This window comes from Parus major, chromosome 4A (genome assembly GCF_001522545.3).
Source record: "Parus major isolate Abel chromosome 4A, Parus_major1.1, whole genome shotgun sequence".
In the NCBI taxonomy this organism is placed as follows: Eukaryota; Metazoa; Chordata; class Aves; order Passeriformes; family Paridae; genus Parus; species Parus major.
This window is the reverse complement of record NC_031772.1, coordinates 8314547-8330527: the sequence shown is the minus strand read 5'-3', so window position 1 is coordinate 8330527 and position 15981 is coordinate 8314547. Positions and strand designations below refer to the sequence as shown.

Sequence of the window (15981 nt, the reverse complement as noted above, 5' to 3'; positions counted from 1 at the left end):
GAAACTCCTCAGCCACAGCAGGAGCCGCGGGGTGCCCGGGTAGGCAGGGGCTGTGGGGTTACACTGTAGTGAAAAGCCCGGAGCAGTGGCAGAGGAACGGCGGGGCTGGGCAGCGGCAGCCCGGCTCCCAAACACGGCCGGGAGAGGCTCCTCGGAGGGGGAAGGGGCTCAGGGCCCCGGGTTCTCCCTGAGGAACCCGAGTAGATGGTGAAGGTCGTTTCCAGTGAGATCAGGTGTTAATAAGGTCCCAGTTCAATGGCCTCACAGCACGAGAAAATAGTGGGAGACAGGATTCCTCAGTGGTGGTGAATTCTTCCCACAGCGACTCCCGGCCCCTCACTCCCCAGCCAAAATGTTGAACTATCTCTGCCCTTCCCAAGAGAAAAGCCCCAGCTAAGGGGCTGCAGCCAGCTGCACCCCTTCACCCCACCCTAGCCCCTTCTTTTGGCTCTCTCAAGTACCAGTTGTTAGCATCTCATAACAACAAATGGGAGAAAAGTTCCTTAAAAAATAAAAAAATCCCAACCTCCAACAGGTTCTATGGGCAAAAAGATGCAGCAAGATGTACAGTTTGTTTCATCCTGTCCTGTGAAAGTACTGACCCTCAGTTATTTCATTGTTGATGACCTTAGTATCTGTTAGATCCTTCCACAAACCCATTCATCTCTTTAACCAAGGAAACTTTCTACTTGTTCATTTATTAATGAATCAATCAAAATAGGTAAATAGGTTTCTGCTGTGTTAGCAGGTTCAGCTGGTTCATCTGAAGGTCCAATGAAGATTATTAGAGATCATTAGTATCAAAAAGAAACATCACCCTTTTAATAGTGACATTAAATCAGCTCAGCTGTTTGCAAAACCACAGAGTCACAGAATCATAAAACAGTTTGGCGGGGAAAGGAGCTTAAAGATAATTTGGTTCCAAGCCCCACGCCGTGGGTTCGTGCCTTCCACCAGAGCAGATTGCTCAATGCTCCATCCAAACTGCCAAACCACATCCCTACTCATGTCCAGGATATCCTGGAGCTGTGAGAAAAAATACAGTGGTTAGCATGAAGAGGCCATTGTAAGCATCGGGCTGTAAGATCATAACAGGGCTCAACAACAAAGGACTTTCTCAAGAGGCATCGGAACCATTGTAACCATATCTGAAATAGCAGCACTGCTTCCCTCACAGCTGGCATCTACCAAAGGCTCCAAATTCCCAGGGTTTGAAATTAAGGATTTATTTTCTTACTGGCAATAAATTGTAAACATGCTTGTCCTACAGCCCATAGCAGTGGGCACCATGGCAATACCCCGAACAAACAGCAGGTAATCCACAGCAAGGAGCACACTTGGGCTGCAAACCTTCTAACACAGAAAACGAAAGTCCAAAACAAATGAGTTATATGACTTCTGTTCCAGGCAACAAACATGCTCCATGTTATCTTCAAAACACAACCCTGCCATAAATAACTGTAATTGCAGGCAGAGGGTAAATTCTTGGCATTACCTCCAAAAGATGCAATGTTGTCAAACCACAGCTAAATCTGCATGTCTTTAAACTGAGTTCAAAGTAAAGGAGAAAAGCCTTTGCAAATTCCCATTTAATTCTTAAGGATGTAGACTGCCATGTATCTATTTTTTCTAGAAAGCTGCATAAGCAAAGACTGAAACAAGACTTTTCCCATTATTATTACAGTACGTCTGTGTTACCATCAGCACTCAGTTATCAGATAGCAACAGAGATTTTTCTGAAGATCCCTTATGCTGGTATGGTTCATTTTTGAGGTTTTGATCCCATGATAAGAACAAAATGCTACATTAAAATTGTATTTATATATGTGTATATGCTCTCCCACAGGGAGTTTTATAGCATTAAGACATTTACTGGAACAGAGAGTTTAAAGAGGCGATGTACTCACTTTTCTGTCCTCAGGAACCCCATTGATGACGATGTCACTGGAATACTCCAAGTTGCAGCTACTGCTGATGTTCTCTGGGGGGTTCCATGTCCAGTTCAGAGTACAGATATGGATAAATGAATAGTTCAAGTTGGATGGAGATGGAAGAATTTTTGCTCCTGGAAGAAAGGAGTTACCAGTGTAACAATCCTGTTGGCTCACACTTTACCATTAGTAATACTGGTGGATTTTTAACTCAGAGAGAAAAGAGCACAAATAACTTCTCAGCTTTGTCAGCTCATATTTGGTATCAGGTACTGCCCACTAAAGTATTTCTATTATTCTTGTTACCTCAACTCATTAATAATTTAAATATGCACAAATTAACTGAAATGTAATTTTTAAGAAATTGTAGCCTTCAGCAATGCAGTAGTTGTGGTACTTAAGCTTTTGCATGTTGTGGGAGGATGAATCATGTGCTGAAACTTTAGTAAAAACAATATATACATTTTACGGAGCAATTAATGCTTTGTTCTCCCCAAAAGTTATCCATCAGCATATTTTTAAAGAGAAATCATTAAAAAGACAAGTGATTATGTCTTGCAAAAAGCTGTATGTTAGAAACACAATTTAAGCAAAGATTGCAAATGCAAGAATGTTAAAAAACAAGGAAACCACACCACTTTCTCAATTATCCATTAAAAATACAATGCTATGTTCCAGCACAGTGAGCAAAACCAGTGTGGGACAAGTGGTAATTCACTGCTGACACACTTCAGTGGTACATTTTTTAACCTCCCCAAAAGCCAGTGAGAAGCAGAGCAGTCACAGCAATAAATCCATTTGTGCATTGACTGCTCCTGATCTTGTGCGCTGAGTCAATGCCTACTCAAGAACTATCACAGCAGCTTGAAGGTTATATTAGAAAACAAAGAAGGGAAATATGACAGGGGAAAATGGCAAACTTCCAGGAAAAAGTAAAGTATGTATCAGACATTGATTCTAGAAATCGTAACCAAGGGAATTCCCTAAGAAAGTGAAAGTTGATTTTGTTTTTTTAAAGGGCTACTCTAATATTTACTATGATAAATGATAATATTTATCTACTGAACCAGAAGCCCAACGAGACTGTTTCTCAGGCTGTCATCACTGAGGCACCACCACTTGCTTGTCTGTGGGCAGAGCGTACCCTCATCACCCAGTGGTTTCACAAACACTTCAAACAGATATCAGCGAGTGCTGCAGGTCTTGCTGTCCCGGGGAACCAAGCTCAACCCATCCCAACATTCAAGAGAGCTCATAGGAAAAGGGCAGAATAATTCCATCAAGATCAGTTTTCCCATCCAGGTCACAGTGCTGCCCCATTTCCTTCTGCTAGCACAAGGAAGGGGAAAGATAGAGAAGCAAAAGAGCTTCCTTGAGCAAGAGTTCTGCTCAAAGCATCCATGACATCATTATCTTAACGTTTCCCAAAAGCCACAGCAGCCAAATCTTGAAGGGAATTCATCAAACTTCTGGAGCTCTCTCAGACCTTTGCATAGTTCAAGGACAGGTAATGGTAGAGATCAGGCACCATTACCATCCATGTGTATGCACAGATAATGGATACTTGCACAGATAATGAAAATAATTACAAAGATTTACTGATTTAGTCTGAATGTACTTAGTTTGTTTGAATACTTAAAATCTTTGGGATTTTTTTGTTAGAGCAGAAAAGAGAAATTTTTGTTCTTGCAAAAATATAGTCTCCAGTGAGAAAACTGAATGGAGCAAGAACATCTTTGCCTATTACACCTTCCACTAACAAAAACTTAGGATAGGCTATAGGAACAGCCGTGGGGCATTAAGTTTGTAAATACTGTGTCTTCTTGATCATGTAAAAAAAAAAAAGTTTTTCAACAAGAGTACACAGTTCCAAGCATTCCATCTTGTCATGATTGAACTTTTACCTACAACAGCCACAAATCATTTTTAAAATATCATCCCTGATAGCTGTTCTGAAGTTCTAAACATTTTCTTGTAATAGGTTTGATTAGAAGCCATTGTGCTTAAGTTTGCAGATTAATCGCCACACAAAGAAGTGCTAGTATTCACAGTTTATAAATTAATTCTTAAATTTTATTGTTATAAAAAGTTTAAATCTAGTAGGTTTTCAATTGATCTACAGAATTCTGAAGCTTGCGTTTTAATGTTTTTAATTTAGCTTTTATTCATAAATTAGGCCAATCTCATACTTCTGTCTGTGAAAAATACGCTCTCATGCTCTTAATTATTAAAATTTCTGTAGCAATTTTGCAGAACAACTCAATGACCAACTACAAAATGTAGGCAAGCCGTTATTTCACTCTTAAAATGCAAAACCACGATGGTGCTTCTAAGAAAAAAAGCATAGCAGTAGCCAGAAGAGATTAGGTGAAGCATAGAAAACGTATTATTTCTAAAAGCCCTAACGAGGAAACATCAGTAAATCCTTTGCATCAAGTACCATGTGAGTGTTGCAAAGTGGTAAAAAACTCATCACATTTTTGTCCTCCTGCATTTTCTGAAAGTTGATTTCATAGTGATAAACTGAATTGCAGACATAACAATTCTTTAATGTCTGCAGCTGGGTTTCTGGATAACATGAACAGAGAGTAAAGCTTCAAGGCCGGGTCCTTATAAAGTCCTCACAGACACGCAGGCATCTTTCATAAAACTAAACATTCGTGCTTCCAAAATCGGGAATACTAAAGGAAGAGCGAAGACAGAGGGCGAGGGAGGCTCTGCGTGTCCGCGCCCGGCGGAGCCGCTCCCGCACCGCCGCAAGACACAGGAGGAGAGCGAGGGTCCTGCCTGGGGTTTTAAGGCAGAAACAGTCTCGGGAAACGAGGATAGAGCTTAAAACATTTGTGCCGATCCTGTTGAGAGCTGTCTTGCTGAAAGAGGACAGCAGATTTTCACCATCCCCACTCCTGGCAAGCGGCAGGGCAGGGCGCGCAGCCGGCGCTGCCTCGCACACGGCTGACGAGCTTCGGGCGATTTCTACTACAAAATGAAAGCATTTCCCTTACATCCATGCCCGTGTGTGCGCGGAACCACGGCCGAGCTGCCCGAACTGCGCAAGGGGAGAGCCCGGAGCGGCCGCTCCAGCTCCGGCACCGCGGCTGCGGACACGGAGCGCAGCTGGCTGCCTTTCCCCGGCAGCCCTTCACCCGGCAGCCCTTCACCCGGCAGCCCTTCCCCGGCAGCCCTTCACCCGGCAGCCCTTCACCCGGCAGCCCTTCACCCGGCAGCCCTTCACCCGGCAGCCTTTCCCCGGCAGCCCTTCCCGTTCCTACCTGCCGCCGTCCCCATGGCCACCACCCAGCACACTACGAGGAGGAGCGAGCAGGGCAGCGGAGCTGCTGCGGGCACAGCCATGGTTCGGCCGCCCCAGCGCGGCCCCTCGCTCCCACTTCCCGTCGAGGGGCCGGACCAGCCGGGAAGGGAGGCGTGCAGGGACGGGACGGACCGGCCCGCCCAGGTAACCCGAGCCGGGCGGGAGGAGCAGCCCGGCCCCGCCACCTGGGCAGCACCGCCCCGGGCCGCAGGGGTGGGCAGCGAGGGGAGCATCCCACGGTCCCGTCCTGCGGCTCTACACTGCCCGCACTGCCCTCCCTCTGTTGTCACCCCTCTGTCGTCCCATGTGCTGCCCCTGCACTGCCCTCCGCTCCCCGCCGCCCGTCGCTGCCTCCCGGACGCTCAGCACAGAGACACTTTACAGAATCAATTCGATTGGAAAAGACCCTGAGATCGCTGAGTTCCCTTCCGCTGGAGCCGCCGGTGTCTCCCCGAGCCCGGACTTGGCCGTGCCGCAATCGCGGAACCGCAGCGATGCCGCGGGATGCGGGCGATGCCGCACGGCCCCTGCGGGGACCGCACCCGCTCCGCGCCGCTGCCCCGCCGCCAGCCCCGTGCCCTCCGTGCCCCCTCACAGGGCACTGCAGCGCGGCCACAGACTCCCAAAGATCTCATCCTGTGAGTCAAAGTCGTTTTCCTTTTACGACCGGGTTCATACTTGTCTGCTACAGCTATTGAACCGTTCCCCAGACGGAGTATGGTTCATAACCTTTCCCAGGAAAGCAGCTACGTTAGCACATCCCCGAGCAGTTCTCTGCTCTTGATGTCAGAGCAGTTATTCACCCCCTGGCAGAATGCAGCTTTTTGAAATCCCTCCTGAAAATTCAGCTAATTTCTCCAGTTCTCCTCTGTGCTAAAAATGCATTTTTTTTTTTTTTTTTTCAGATCTGCCTTCCACAAACTTCCCCAAACTCCCTCTGCTTCAGCCCCTTCCAAATAAATATGGTCACTTGGAATTTTGCTCTCACATTTATGGGTGTTATGCAGCCAGTTTTCCAAAATTTTCACAGAATTGACAATAGGACATAAGTGCTATTTTGATAAATTTCAGAAGAATAAAGTATTTGGGATAAGACTTTGCCTTCTGAACTAGAATTTTGTGGTAACTAGCAAGCTTGGTCCTAGTTACCACCCAAATACAGGTATTATAAAAATAGTACAGATCCAGCCGGGAGAAAAGTCGGCTGAGTTTCAAGGCAACCCACAATTTGTTAATAAAAACTTTTTCCTAACCCAACACAATGTTTCAGTATTTACTTAGCTCCTCAAAGAGTTTTGCAAGAGTTCATCTGCTTTTTAGACACTCATTCTAGAAAAAGGGAAGTGGATCTTTTAATGACAGGGCGGGGAATATCCTGTGTTAATGCTGGGCTTTTTTTGCTTTTCTGCCTGTTTGATTCCCTGTGAAATAAGAGGACTTCTAGCTGCTATTAGAAAGTTCCCAAGGACCTGGAATTATCAAATAAAAATGTGGTTTAAAGTTCCAGGAACATTTAAGCCGCGTGACAGAGATTGGATTGTGCAACTAATTTGAGCTAGCGTAGACTATGCCTGCTAGTAAGGACATTTGTAGAGTACAGCTGGTCCAAGCAACCCCTCTCTTGCTTTCAGTTTCCTTGCTGATGTTTTCTTTCCTTCCTTCTTTCTGTTTTGTCCACTCCTTCTCCCAGGAGAGCCAATGCCAAGCACACATGCAATCGTTCTCTGCTTTTGGCTTCCTGCCCATCAATGTTGCTGAAACATTTTTTCCCGTCTCTCTCCCTTTTCCCCGAATGCTGAACTAGTTGTCATGTTCCCATCCCGATTTATGGCAATCACAACTGCTGCCAGAGCCTTTGAATCCTGCCACCTACCAGAGACTTCCCATTTCTCAATCTCATTGAGTCCTGTCCTGCAGCTTTCTGTTGCAAGTCTCATGCTTGTTCATGTTCTTGTGGCCCAATGCACTTGCGCTGTAGTGACTGGGACTCGTGTAGACACACCTGAGGTATCTTTCAAATGATCTATTGAACAAGTACTTGGGGTATGGCTTCATGTTTGGTGTAAACTGATTTACAGTCATCTTACTGACCTGCCCTTGGCTGTGTGTTCCTGCCTTTTCCACCCACACAACCAAAGCCAATGATTGTGGGGCCATGCAGTGAGTTTGCAGATGCACAAAAATCCAACCTTTTTTCCTGTGCATGTTCCCTAAATCAGATTAACAAATGGTGCCAGTGCCTGATGTGCCTGCACAATTACTAAGTCCAGCAAGAGGCAACAATTATTAGCAGCACAGGGCCATGGGGAATTGTCCCTTTTGGGACCAGAAGTTGTTCCACACCAGTGTTGAGATTCCTCCTTTCTGATTTTGCAGAAGCTTCTGTCAATACTTCAGGTCTCAGCTGACATAATTACAGATGCTTCAGAAGATGTCTGGAGTCAGTTCAGAGAATGGCTCAAAGATAATACAGCTGGATCTGAGGCACAAAAATCCAAAACGGTGTTGAAAAAATCCCAGTGTGACTCATGCGGCTTCTCATTTCTCGACCTTTGTTGTGTTCTTTGTTCTGTGTTCTTTGGGGACACCTAGAATTTTGAGATACATGTTCACAGGAGACATGAACTCGGCAAACTCTGAACTGCTGCCCAACCCTTGCTGGAAATGAGAAATTATGTAGAATAAAACCCATCTCCTTTCAAGAGCACTTTTGGGTGGACATGGAACCAAGCATGTTTGTCCAAAAGTTGTATACCCCATCTCTGTAAATTCCATTACAAGCCCATGCATCAACTTTTCTGCTCACTATACCCTAAGTATCAAGGTCTATTTAATTCACCTACTTATTTGGCAAAGGAACTCCTTCACCCAACAAGGGAGGCAGGGCACAAACCTGGTTTTACAGCTGTTTGACCAAGCCTTGCAAGAGCTTCATACAGAAGCCTCAGAAGACAGACATTGAAAAAGCAGTTGGTCCTTTATTCTCCAGTAAATAATAATTATACCTGACTTACATTACATCATGTAAGAGCTGGTACAACTGCCTGGGCATATACATTAGTCTAACCACCTTGTAAGTTGAGTTAGTTGAAGAAGAGCAACAATACATCCCCAAAGAGCAAAAGTCTGGATTTGAAAATTTTAACTCCAGAACAGAGCAAAAACACAACCACAAACTTACTGGATATTTTTTAAGAAAGTAGGGTGATCTGCTGGGATGTTTCCTAAGTTGTGCTTGACATCTTGTTTCTATTGATAAATTTGTGTGCATGACTGTCTCTGTTTTCCTGATGAATCATGTTTTTGAGACTTCCCTGAGCTGGATGTTGTGGTGCTCATGATCCTTTAGGATTTTTAAGTCAACATCTTCTATTTGTTGCTGAATAATTTAGTGTTCATGATTTCATTTGGTGTACTTCTGTATTTGAAGATTCATTTTGGTAATCTTTAGAAGGTGCATATGTGATAGCTCAGAGTACGAGAGTTTAATCACATGAATCTTACACTGGTATTAGCTACTGATCACTCACCCTGTTCTGTGAAATTAAGAAAAAATGAAAAAAAACAAAACAACAACAACAAAAAAAACCAAAAAACCCTAGGCAAACCATGTTTATTGGAACACTTATTTTTCCTGTTTTTGTGGTCTTTTATTTTGACCTGGAATAAACTCTGAACTTGACTGCAATGTGATTTTTCCCCCTGGCTTCTTGTCAAAATTATTCAAGGAAGTAAAAAGAGCAGTATAGGATGGTTGGTCTCAGGAAGCTCTTGAGCAGCTCTGTTCATTCTCTGTGTCCTGTACAGCAGTTATGAACCAAGGCAAATGGAAGGTGCTGTTCTTTCACACACAGAAGGTTTAACAGGGCTTGTAGAACACTCACAGGTACAACATGCAGGATAAAAGCTCTCCTGTTATGGAGCAGCAGGTGTTAGATTTACATGAGAATAGAGTAAATTACATCCAGCTGAAGTATTATATGTATATCACAATTGGTTTGCCACTGCTTGGCACAAATGTATTATTTGAAGTACTACAGTCTGTGGTTGCAAAAGAATTAGCTGTACACAGTAAGAACCCCTTTTTTTTGTTAGAGAACTCATTTCAGTGAACATCAGATCAACACGTGTTACTCTGCTCAAGTGGGTAAATTGGGTAAGATGTAGTTTCACTTCCATTAAATTTTTGAGCCCATAATTTCCACTTACATTCTTCTCCAATTCTTTTGGGCCAAGTTACTCAAATCATAATGTGGAGTCCATGGCATTTGGTCTCTTTAGAAAGGGAAAACAAACATATTTTACCTACTTTGAGACAAAGGTTTTATATGTAAAGTCTTATTGTTTATCAAAATACCATGTTGTCAATGTTCAAAGGTCTTCTGGAACAAAACCAAACATTATACACTACAGGTATTCTCTCATCCATGAGTTTTCATTTGCTGGCCTATCTCATGAAAAGTTCTGATATCAGAAGTTTAGAACACCAAATAATAAGTAAAAATACATCATTTGCTGCAGTAAGTTCTTAATTCCAGGTCTTTTGTGGGGGAGGAAATGGAGCTCTAAGGTTATTTTTCTTAAAATGATTCCTCTTTTCTTTCTAATCCCTCTGCAGATAGAAAAGCAGTAGGTCCAAGAGAGAAAATGTTTACTCTGTAAATCTCTAAAAGCAAGTTCTTGTATATAAAATACTGGCAGACCCTTTGTTGATTTGTATATCCTGTTTGCAAACCATCTGGCTCTGACACATCCCATTATCCAGACCAACCCTGGTACTCAGAGTAGCCAACTCCACTCAATCCTCACAGATACTTCATCCCATTTCTTTTCCTTTCATGCAGAATTACCAAGGCATCCATTCTGAAGACATGATGTGTTACACAGCAGTTTTGCAGCAAAAACAATTAGAGGCATGCAAATAAAACACATAATGTAGCCAAACTGAGGTATAGAAGGAGTGTCTGCCAGGATGTAATTTGAAATATGTTCCATTAATTTTTCAAGAATAAAAAAATCCTGCCATTCCTTAGGGAATATAAGCAAATAAAAAATATTCATGAACAAAAGACATTTCTGTTCTTCTCAAACAGGTAGCAAATAGGATGTACCCAATGTATCAGCTACATAAAACAGGCACATATTCAGTACACTCTCCAGCTATATCTGTGAATTAAGCTCTTTCAGCCATAAATAAGAGAAGATCCGTAGGATTTCTCTAAACTGGGACAATTAAGTAAAGTAAAGGAGAGATAGAGAAAATGTGATCATCTTCTTGGCACCATTGTTCAAAAAGAGCTGTAAAACAATGGCCACTCCTCAGCCTTTCTAAATTGATGAGTACACAAAGGAAAAACAAGTTGGTTTGTTACTAGTCCTTTTATAACCTATCTAAAAAGGAGATTTTTCTGTAGAAAATCCAGAAAAAATATTTAGCAGGACAGAAGGCTAATCCTTAGGGCATATCATTTTTGTAATTCATTAAAACTGAAAATAAGTGTATCTTCTGAAATGCTGATGTGACTATATATTCTAATTGGACTGGTATTAAGCACTTCTTTTTTGGCCAAATTACTGTGACAGCTTTCTAGTATGAGACAGTGAAAGGACAGGACAACTCCAATATCAACATCTTCAGAAGGTCAGACAAAAATTCATCTTGGACCATTAAAGACATATGAAGATACAAGAATTTCACTGGAATTCCAGTAAAAATAAGGAATAGAAATTGAAAATTCAGCCAACAATATTAACTCAAAACATTAAAGACATCAAAAAACATGCATAAGGATCTCCCTGCAATTCCAGGAGAACTATTAGATTACCTGTAGTATTGGAAAGAGCTATGGTGCAAGAACTTTTGGATGTCTGTATCTCATACATCTGCTGACTGTAGTCAAGATATGCCTTTACTACTGATATTTAGAGGTCAATTATCTCCAAAAGTATCTTATTTGAATGTTTGTATCTTGACTGACTGTTAATGAGCTTCACACCTCTTAGTAAAGTAATATGGAAAACTCTCACTATATGCCTTTAAATATTATTTGTTGAAAGATAACAATCAGGAAGTGCTAATCATATTTACACATACAAGTCTCTCTTCCTCTTACTGAAAGTTTGTGCTAAATTTAGAGCCTTTCTGGCACAAAAGCACATGGAAGCAGAAATATGGCTGGTTTGTTATAGGCACATCTGTATTTTGCTTGAAACAGGTAATGGGTGAATTTATGGATCACAACATTGTTTTCTCAGAATATGAATAATTGTAGGTATTTAGAATCATGCATAATAAACATTGTGAAATGTTGTCCAGTTACTATTTCAAGATAATTTTTGTCACAAAGATTTAGAAGCTTAACATTTTATAGACACTACAGCCAAGCTAAATACCCAGCTGGAGTCCTTTTATTATGGCATTTTGTTACATATCCTTAAAACCCCCACCCTTCCCATATGAACTACTGAAACAATATTTACAATTGATAGGATTTTGAAAAACATGGATGTTAAAAATGTTGCTGGATAAAAGAATTACTGAACTGTTTTCTTCCACATCTGAGGCATGTTATTAAAAAAGAGGCAGAGAATGCATGAAAGCTTTGGGAAGGGGAAGAAGAAATAAAAGAATTCTGGAAAATACATTTTTCTCCAACCACTTACCAGACAAAAACAATGAGCTTTCAGAGAACAGATCTGTTCAACAAGAAAGAACATGCATGACTGGTGATGCTAACAAATCCCTCTATTTTGTATATGTTATTTTGACATGCTGCAATTCTTTAAACCACATCTCTCAAAATATTAGAATTTTTTCCGTAAGTTGTTAAAGTAACATAATTTCCAACTCAATTTAAGCTGTTCTCAGAGTTTATATCTGTGTGAGACCATGAGTGGCAAGCAGGAGAAAACTCATATCAAATGACAAATCTCTGAGGTTTGCTCTCAGTGAGTACAATCCATCCTCTCCTGCAGCAGTGAAAGGCTACCCAAAATTGGAATCATCTACTATAAGCTTAGCTTTCATGAAGATTACTTTAGAAATATCTGCTCTGTGGATGGATGAAAATTGTAATTTCTGATTTGGGTTTTAGTTATTCCAGACTTGGGTAAGTTTACTCTCATTGAGTACAACAGGGGTATGTGGACCCCAAAGTCACTTTTTAAAGAGAAAGGTCTCTTACCAGTAAATGCAATTTCTCCTTCATGCCCCCTGTCCAACAAAACTTTTAGCAGCAAATGTGATATAATGCTAATTTCTATATACTCTATACTCCTTCTATTTACAAAGTAGTTTTACATTTTATTATATTCCATTGTACAACTTTACACAGTACATTGTTTTGATTCATAGTTCAGCAATTCAACATGTATTTGGGTAATTGCCTTTCCACGTCCTGCTATTCATTTAGCTTAAAAAAAATAGTAGAAAACAAGCACAGTGGTGCAATGTCCAGGCACTTTCAATGTTGCTCAGCAAAATTAAGCAAGCACCCTGTTTGAAAGCATGGCAACTTTTTTTGTGGGAAAAAAAAAAACAAACCAAAGCAAAACAAACCAAACCACCCCACAATTCAATCTTTGCTCATCATGGATGGTTTTAAACATCCTTTGTACAGTTCCAAGAATTCCTGAGAAGGCTCTGTGAAATATGACTGATATGTTTATATGTCAGCAGTGGGTTTGAGTGAGCAGTAACTTCCATCACCAGAGGTTCCACTGATTGCGCAGAAGACGTGAAGAGAGTCCTGCATCCACGGCGAATGCATTGTGTCTTCGTGGTAGATCTAAACAAAGCAAAACAATCACACATTCAATACAGGTTTCACTCCATTATGATAATCAAGCTGTTTAAAAAGGTATGCAAAAGAGATATCCAACCTTGTCTTCAAAGCTGTTTCACAAAGGCAGCGTAACAAAGAAATGAGAAAGAAGAGTAGTTTAGCGATTTCTGTAGCATTAATATATACACCATTCTGTATATTACTGGATAACTTTTAGTTATAACTATGCACTGTAGGAAAGAAACAGTTCTTTGTATAACTATTTTTTATTCTGTCTTAGCAGTAACAAAATTCTAATAGGTTTTTATGAGAGCACAGGGAGTACGTGCAACTAAATGGCCCCCAAAATTCCCCACTACCTCTGTGTCCAGATTTTGTACTCTGTAGCCTGAAGGACACTCTGGCAGCATAGGATCCAGCTGGAATGGCAGAGCTGACTGTGTATTTATTTTAACCAATGTGGTTCACCAGTCAAGTTAGTTACTTTGAAATTGCTTTAGTGAAACTGAGTTCACTGGCCATCATAAACAGCTTCTGGATATCCAGCTTTCTGCCAGTCTCTGAAATTTCCTGGACCTGTTCAGATCCAGTTTATCATTTTTTTGTGTTTACATTTTAGCTTAAAATATCTGTAAATAGGTCACAGGCTGACCCAGTGATTACCCATCTGCTCTTGCATCTCAAATGAAGGGCACTGCCTTGTGCTGCTTTAGGACACTGTCAATATTTAGAAAAGCATAAGATATTTGCAATGAGAACCCTAAGGTAATGCACTGTACTTTTCACATTTAACTGAGTAATGTTGCAAAATAAGAAAACTTATTCCATTAGGTTGAATTTGTTAGATATTAGGTCATTTGATGGCAATGCAAAGTTCAAGTCAGCTGTTGTACATAATGTTGTGCAACTATGAAGAACAGTGTTCATAAACATGGTGTTTTAAGCTGCCTTTCGAGCTATTACAAGAAGAAAGTGAAAAGTATATCCTTCCAAGGGAGCCCTTCACTTGGACATTTCAGTCATATTTTGCCTGTTAAGCAAAGACAACACAGCCATGGATAAACCTCTTGAGGTAACAGGGTGTTTTAACAATGTTTCTTTGTTCTAAAATAATCTTAGCTATTGTACTTCGACAGTGCAGTACTGAGTGATTTGTTTTTGATTTGACTATTGCAAAATTCAAAAGCCACAGAAGTTCCAGCAGCTGCATGCAAATTAGATATCTTGGTGCTGGCAAACAGAGTAAGCAGGTGGCAGTTCTTATGAACAACCCTCTCTGAGCAAAGTTCAGTAGTGGAGTATGCAGGTAGTGGCAGTGAAAAAAACAGTGTGGCAAATGTGCAAAATCAGTAGTTTTCACACTAAAAAAATGGTGGCCATGAGCAGAATAGAAGTGGAATCTAAAAAAAGCAACAGGAATGCAGCAGTCAGACAGATCCACCCTTACACTCCTACAACAAAATTCATCCCCATCGTGAGACTGTTTCCCTGAAATGATATTGTACTCTTCCATAACAAGACTCTGATTCCCATAAGCATTATTTTATTGCAAATTAACCTTATTTACAAACAGTAGCCTAGTGCAGTTGTATTATTTTGCCACTTGCAGATTTTTCAATTGTAGTGTTAACAACTACTCAATTGACCATGGAATTTGCCTATTCATTTTTAGTGAGTTAACATGTTACATATTTAATTCATAGTCACACATCGACTCTGTATTGACTCCCTAGGAGATCCTGAAAGCATTCTTCTAAATTTCAAATTCTATGGACAGCAATGCAGTCTACTGTTGATTTTATATCCTTGATGCTATAAATCTACAAGCTTTCTTTTGTCATAATGAAGGCAAAATTAAAGAGTAGAAGAATGGAAATTACTTCAGAAAGCCAGTTCTCATATAATTTCACAGCATAATACTAGATAGAAGTACAACTGCTCTTTCAATCTCTCACCTCTCTGATGCTACTATTCAAATGTATTTTCCTAGAAAGATCCAAGAAAACATAATATCATAGGTCAGGTATATTAGCACGAATTTTAACAGTGCATATAAATGGTATGTTGGCATTAGGAAAAATTATAAGAAAGGATATATAAGGAAAAATAACATATTTTAAAAAAACCCATAAGCTGGATATAAATGAGGAAATGTAAATTCTGCCAAAGAACTTTGACCTGTGACCTCTTTATAATTTGCAGATATGATGCAGAACGTGGCATAGGATTCTGGTGACCGTGGCAGGCAGTGGTGTGTCACTGAAAACTCCACCCTGCAGCACTCTGAGTACCAACATCAGGCTGAGACTTTCAGTCAACAGAAAGCAGTTTTAGGAATCCACCAAATCTACTCCTTAATTTTCATGTTTGCTTACTCATCTGTTTAGCTACAGAACACGAGGAGTGATCACATTTTCAGTTCCCAGACAGTTTTCAACTAAGTCAAGCACAGAGAGCCACCTCCATGGGCTCCCACCGTGCAGTACGTGCCTGTTCATGGATGATGTCAGAAAGCTCTTTCACCATATCCTGAAAGTTTGATTTTAACCCCTCATGGTACTCCACTTGATCCTCCTTAATGAGACGCTCGTTGAGCTCCAGAGCAATTCCACAGGCTTGGATAAACTTCCTGGGGAGGAAAGGAATGAACTTGGGGCATTACAATAGTCCAGTCTTCTACCAAAGAAAGCAACAGAACAGACAGGCAAATCTCAGTATTTCCCACTCCCTTTTCTTCAGTGCTTGGGGCAAGATATATTCCAGGAGTATCCCTGGCACAGTGAATTGGGGAATGCAACACAGATACTGGGCTTTCTGCTGGAGCTCCTCTGGGCCTGGATCCTCAGTAGATGGGACAGCCAGTCCTGCAGGGCTGGCCAGAGCTGGGTGCATGTGACACAGCAGGGCAGTCAGAGGTCAGGCTCCTGGCAGCAGAGACACCCTCCAGAAAGAA

At 41.2% G+C, this 15981-nt stretch overlaps 2 protein-coding genes across 5 annotated transcripts in view; both read right to left on the bottom strand.

Annotated features, from left to right (window-relative positions):
* The window catches only part of IL13RA1 (interleukin 13 receptor subunit alpha 1), a 17884-nt gene extending 12506 nt beyond the window's left edge, over positions 1–5378 (bottom strand). The window contains exons 1-2 of the mRNA XM_015626232.3: positions 5204–5378; positions 1908–2065 (exon numbers count right to left, since the gene is read on the bottom strand). Coding sequence (XP_015481718.2) covers positions 1908–2065; positions 5204–5285 — 240 coding nt within the window. The 5' untranslated portion in view covers positions 5286–5378. The remainder of the gene's footprint in view (positions 1–1907; positions 2066–5203) is intronic.
* Positions 5379–8202: 2824 nt separating this feature from the next.
* The window catches only part of DOCK11 (dedicator of cytokinesis 11), an 81596-nt gene continuing 73817 nt past the window's right edge, over positions 8203–15981 (bottom strand). For 3 of the 4 annotated variants that reach the window (XM_015626225.2, XM_015626227.3, XM_015626226.2), the window contains 2 exons: positions 15519–15657; positions 8203–13031 (listed from right to left, as the gene is read on the bottom strand). In XM_015626225.2, the coding sequence (XP_015481711.1) occupies positions 12909–13031; positions 15519–15657 (262 nt within the window). In that variant the 3' untranslated portion in view covers positions 8203–12908. Of the gene's footprint in view, positions 13032–13125; positions 13139–15518; positions 15658–15981 lie in introns of all 4 variants that reach the window. The other variant, XM_015626228.3, reaches the window with a different exon arrangement.